General features: G+C 42.5%; 1 protein-coding gene across 6 annotated transcripts in view; it reads left to right on the top strand.

The window, feature by feature from the left end:
* The window catches only part of TTLL5 (tubulin tyrosine ligase like 5), a 283926-nt gene extending 280164 nt beyond the window's left edge, over positions 1 to 3762 (top strand). For all 6 annotated transcript variants that reach the window (XM_032287240.1, XM_032287238.1, XM_032287237.1 and 3 more), the window contains one exon: positions 3096 to 3762. In XM_032287240.1, coding sequence (XP_032143131.1) covers positions 3096 to 3111 — 16 coding nt within the window. In that variant the 3' untranslated portion in view covers positions 3112 to 3762. The remainder of the gene's footprint in view (positions 1 to 3095) is intronic.
* The last annotated feature ends 2341 nt before the right edge of the window (positions 3763 to 6103 follow it).

Here is a 6103-nt window from a genome sequence, read left to right as displayed (position 1 = left end):
CCAGTAGAGATGGGGTTTCACCATGTTGACCAGGATGGTCTCGATCTCTTGACCTCGTGATCCACCCGCCTCGGCCTCCCAAAGTGCTGGGATTACAGGCGTGAGCCACCGCGCCCAGTCAACCATCCTGTTTTTATGGTGACTCTCCTGGATTTTCTAGAAGTCTTCTAATATTTTTTAAAAGCCTTTTCTGGGCCATGTCTGGTGGCTTGTGCCCATAAACCTAGCACTTTGGCAGGCTGAGGCAGAAGCCTCACTTGAGCCCAGGAGTTTTAGACCAGCATGGGCAACATAGGGAGACTCTGTCTCTACAAAAAAAAATAGAAAAAAAACACTAGCCGGGCGTGGTGGTACACGCTTGTGGTCCTGGCTACTCAGAAGGGTGAGGCAGGAGGATCACTTGAGCCCAGGGGATTGGTGCTGCAAATGAGCCATGATCATGCCACTGCACTCCAGCTTGAGTGGCAAAGCAAAATGCTGTCTTGAAAATAAATATAAAGAAATAACCTTTTCTGAAAAGATCGCTTGTTAATTACATATCTAAATACAATTAATCTTTATCCTGAGCACCTCTTATCTTATAAATTAATAAATTATAAAACCATCTCTTTGAAAAAATACCAGGCAGGACACAGTGGCTAACATCTGTAAAGCCAACACTTTGGGAGGCCAAGGGGGGAGGATTTCTGGAGCCCAGGAGTTCTAGACCAGCCTGGGCAACATGGCAAAACTCTGTTTCTACAAAAAAAATTAAAAACTAGCCCAGGTGTGGTGGCACATGCCTGTGGTCCCAGCTACTCGTGAGGCTGAGGTGGCAGGATTGCCTGAGCCCTTGAGGTTGAGGCTGTGGTGAGCCATAATTCTGCCACTGCATCCCAGCCTCGGCAGCAGAGCAAAACGCTGTCTCAGAAAACCATGGAGTGAAGAGACAAGTCACAAACTGGGTGAAGATGTTTGTAATACATAAAAACCAGTTAGCATCCAGATATTTAAGCAGAGAACTTCTGAAATTCAGTAAGCAGTTTCTTAGATATGACATCAAAAGCATAAGCAAAAAAGAAAACAGACAAACCGGATATCAAAATTTTAAAATTTCCTGCTTCGAAGGACACTATCAAGGAAGTAAAACAATAATCCATGAAATTGAGAAAATACTTACAAATCATGTATATGACAAGGGACTTGTATCTAAAATACATACAGAGCACTTAGAATTCAATAATAAAAAAGACAACTCAGGTTTAAAGAGGAGCAAAGGAACAGAGCAGATGTTTTGCCAAAAAAGATATATACAATGCCAAGAAGCGTATAAAAAGATCCTCAATATCATTAGCCACTGGGGAAACAAATCAAAACCATAGTGGTCAGCAGCAACAGCACGGAAGATCACTTGAGCTGAAGGGTTTGAGACCAGCCTGGGCAAGACAACGAGATCCCATTTGTACCAAAAGAAAACGAAAAATCACAGCAGGGTATCACTTCATGCCCACCAGCCTATCTATAATGGAAAAGAGGCATGGGAACCTTCATGTACTGTTGGTAGGGGTGTAAAATGGTGCAACTGCTTTTGGAAACAGTTTGACGGTTCCTTAAACAGTTATATAAAGAATTGCCATATGACCCAGCAATTAATTTCACTTCTGTATCTATACCCAAGAGAAGCGAAAACGTAATTCAAATATTTGTACATCACGGTTTATAGAAATACTATTAGTAATAGCCAAGAGGTAGAAACAACCCAAATGTCCACAACTGATGAGTAGATAATGAAATGCGGCCGGTACACAGAATGGAATATTATTTAGCCATAAAAAAGGAGTAGAGTAGTACTTGCTACAGCATGGATGACCCTTAAAACATTATACTAAGTGAAAGAAGCTAGTCACAAAGGACCATTGTAGGATTCCGTTTATAGGAAATGTCCAGAATAGGCAAATCTATAGAGACAAAGGGTAGACTAGACTAGTGATTGCCTATAGCTGAGGGATGAGAGGTGTAGGGGGTGATGGTGAAGAGGTGTAGGGTAATGAAAATGTTCTAAGATTGACTATGATAGTGGGTGGACAACTCTGAATATAATATACTAGAAGCTGTTGAGTTGTAGATGTTAAAGGAATGAATTGTACCATGTGTAAATTATATCTCAAACTGTTTTTTTAAAAAATCAATAAATAACAATTCAATAGGAAAATAAGCACAGGACATATCCATGCACTTCATATGAGAAGAAACACGTATACACAATAGATGCTTGAAAAGATACTTAACCTCATTACTTCTCCACATGTAGAGATGTGGAGAAGTGGGGGCACTCATCCACCGCCAGAGGGAGTGTAAATTGTATAATCACTTTGGAAAATAAGATGGCATTAGAGAGTTGAAGATGCAAGTGTTTATGGCCCAGCAATTCCCCTCCTAAGTGTATACCCAAAGAACTTCTACCAGTAGTATACTGAGATCGCATATGTAATCACAGGAGCACTATAAAATTCAAAGCCACATAAAACTTAACAGTATGTTATATGGTGGTATAACGATCATAAACCTGTTTTTTAAAAGCAAACCAGGGAAGGATAAACACAAAATCCAGGATGGTGAGAATGGAAAAGAATTGGCAGGGTCTAGCAGGGATGCTAGTTCCTTTTCTAAACTAGATGGTGGGCATATAGGTGTATATTGTTGGGATTGTGGGGTTGTAGAGAAGGCAAAGGATTGCTGACAACCTGACATTGAGGGAAAATTCAGAAAACCTCAAAAGCATGCATGCAAAAATTTTTTTCATGCACTTTAAAAATGCAAATGTGTTTCTAGAAAAGATGGGCATATTTAGAATTTTTTATTTGAAAAGCAAAAGATAAAATGTTTTTGTCCAAGAAAAAAAAAGGAACGAGAACAACACAAAAAAGAAACAGCATGGAAGGTTTCCAACAGAAGTGGTTAAAATTAAGAGCTTTGTACTTGGAGGTGAACTTCATTTATTTGAGCCACCACGTCTTTATTCTTCAGTGATGTTAGATAAAGCAGACATTGTTGCCTGTAAGTAAAACCCCTGCTGTCATTTCATTCATTTTAATGGTTGCCTTTTTCTTTTTCAGATCCTGCTCACACTAAAAGATGAACCACAAACACACAGAGAAACAACCTATTCACCACTCCTGGGTGCGTGATTGAGGGTGAAGCATCCACCAGCACTGCAAGGGGTCCATAGTATTTTTTTTTTTTTTTTTTTTTGGCTGCCTCAAAGTCCCCAAAACCTTCGAACAGATGTGGCAGTAGATGGTTGCCAATCAGCCAATGCAGACTTTCACTGGGACAACAGGAAAGCAGATCCTCTGGGTTTTGATGGAACTTGGCAGTGGGAACATTCAGCTGATGCATTATATACCCCAACAGAGCACACGTGTATCTTTTACCTTCCCTTTACCCCATGCCCCCAACCTGCTTAGGTCTTCTCTGTCCCTTTCCTGCTGCTGCACAGAGATGATATAAAAGAGGCTCTTTGGCTATTTGCATTTTGCTTCCTCATCTTTTCCAGATTGCAGTATGAAGCTTTATTTTGTTTGTACAAGCTTAATATTCCAACCTCATCATCTACCAAAGTTGCTCCTCCCTTTTCGGAGGGTCTAGGGGGAAGGAGGAGCATTCATCACAAGTCTCCTAGGGAGAGGAGACAAGTCGGTGTGCTGTTGACAACACGAGCCAGGGTAAAGGCACCCTTTGGAATTCCTGATTTCAAAGATTAATAAAGTAATTCTATTTTTATTTTCTTTTTTTATTTTTCCATTTACTAATTTCCCAACAATCAGTATTCACAAACAGGACTGAAGTGGAATCAGTGTTTTATTTTACTTTATTGCTGGGCAGTTTTTTAAACTTCGTTTTAGAAATGTGAGCCTATAAAGAGGTATTTTATTTGTACATTTCGTTTCAGTAGATGGTGGGTCCAGGCTATTCCCAAAGACGGCTCCGGCCCCTGGGGAGTGGACATGTGCACATGTCTCCGTTATCAGCCCTCGACAGGCAGGCTCCCTCACAGCGTGGGCCTCCAGTGGCTTGAGCCCTGTATCCAGTTGCACGTTGCTTACCTCACAGTTCACCTGAGTGATGCAACACAGCCCCAGTGCTGGCCCCTCAAGAATCTGCCCTCTCGCTTCCTCCTCTTTCCTAGGTCCTCTCTCTCTCTGGCTTCTGCTGGAGAAAAAGTTGAAAGTTGGACAGCAGAGTCCACTGAAGGACTGACTTAGCTGCCCTAAGGAGTTACTAGGGGAGAACCCAAAGTCTGGGGCTTCTTCAACAGAGTCCTGCAGACTCAGCATTGAAATCCAAAAAGAAAACTGACACCTAAAAAAGGCAGAAGAAGGACTTTATTGCCTTCTTAGTGAATGAAAGCAAAGGTTTGGGCACATTTGAGCATTTTGTTTGCTTGTGAAGGATAAGGTTTGTCGGTGGCAGGAGAGAAGTGAGAATGCATTCCAGATGTGCCGGGGGCTGGATAGTAGTTTGCGGACCACCTTAACTATTTGCTCAATTGGTTGTGTGTTGATTAGGGGACAAATTAGAATTCCTCCATAGTCCCCTGTTGAGGTATAGCATTGGGAAATAATGGATTTGGGAGGAACCACCACATGAATCTTGAGACAAGGGAAAAGAGGGTATGAGCCCAGTGAAAGATATTTTAGACTAACTATAGTGCTTGAAATTGCCCTAGATAACCAATGAGAGTTAAGTCTTCCAGCTAATTTCTTACTGCATTTGCCATATGCTGATCAGCTGCTAAGACGCCAGATCTCTCCCTTCATGTGTCCAAGCGGTTTCAGGTCATTTTTACTGGTATAGGACTTCACCTGGTAATAAACCAGACAGATCCTATGAGCCCTCCTCCAACAGAGGTGGTATTTCCAGTGTTACTCTTTACCCTCCCCTAAAACAAGCGTAGATTTTTTAAGATAGTGATTCAAGGTTCTGTGGCACCTGTCAGTGATGTGTGGAATGGGGAGGCTGACTCCAGAACCCTGTCTGTATTCATGTCTGCTGCCTAACCTACAAGTAGAGCTCTGACAGAAAAAGACCATTTGGAATCGCACCATGTTCTGTTTTCTTTGGAATAATCCAGGAAATGTATCTAGTTGCCTTGGTCCATTAGGATGAACCACAGGCCAGCGTTTCAGTGATATGCTGTGAAGTTGGATAAAAAGGGAGAGGTTTCTGGGGCCAGAAAAATTATTTCCCTTTTCCATATTGAAGCCTCAAGTAAAGACAAGTGATGTCAGGTATAATGTACCATTTCTCAAAATGTATTAATAGTTGTGAGGCAGCCTGGATCCTACTACAGTCCTAAAGTTACCTCTAGAGCTGCAGCCTGAAATTGTACATTTTAAATAAACACTTAGGGGTTATCATGCCCAGTGAATTTGAGAATGGTCCTCAGGTGAGTAGACATGCTGGGACAGCAGCAGCCCATGGCTGATGTGCTGAGCTTACTGCATCCCCTCTCTGCCCATGGGCTCCCTGGAGCAAGGTGGAGTATAATCCTGCCGGCCAGGATTTTAGGACAGGGGCATAGCCCTCTGAACTAGTGGAAGTCAGTGGGTGCCACATGGGATGAAGACTGAGAGTGAAACTCTTAGAATTAGCTGGACATGGACAAAGCAGGAAATAAAAATGGTGCTGACCAAACTCACTTCGCTCTTGGAGAACTCCACAGGGAATAAGGTACACACATACCTTCACGCACACACAGACACCAACATATCAGACACATCCTCCAGCCTGCACATTTTAGCTTCAGATAGACTTTTATCAGTGGCAAAGTGATCTCACTAGAGGAATGTGTTTCTCAGGAGCTGCTAGATGGCCCCTTGCTCTGTGCTCGCTCCCTGCAGACGGCTGCCCCACATGGGTGTCCATACCACAGTGGGACCACAGCCTCACTCAAAAGAGAGCTATGGTTCCCAGATCCCTGACAAGAGGGCCATAGTCTGAAAAAGGGTTTCTGGTTAGCCCTTTCAGGCTTAACTGGATAACAGAATTAGCCTCGTACTTTTAGGCCATTTGCCATAAACATTTTCTCTAATTCTCAACTGATGATACGGGTGGGGATTTT

The sequence above is a fragment of the Sapajus apella genome, unplaced genomic scaffold, assembly GCF_009761245.1.
Source record: "Sapajus apella isolate SASKATOON/1434 unplaced genomic scaffold, GSC_monkey_1.0 scaffold20, whole genome shotgun sequence".
NCBI lineage: Eukaryota > Metazoa > Chordata > Mammalia > Primates > Cebidae > Sapajus > Sapajus apella.
Note: the sequence above shows the minus strand (reverse complement) of the source record. Positions and strands in the feature narration are given on the sequence as shown.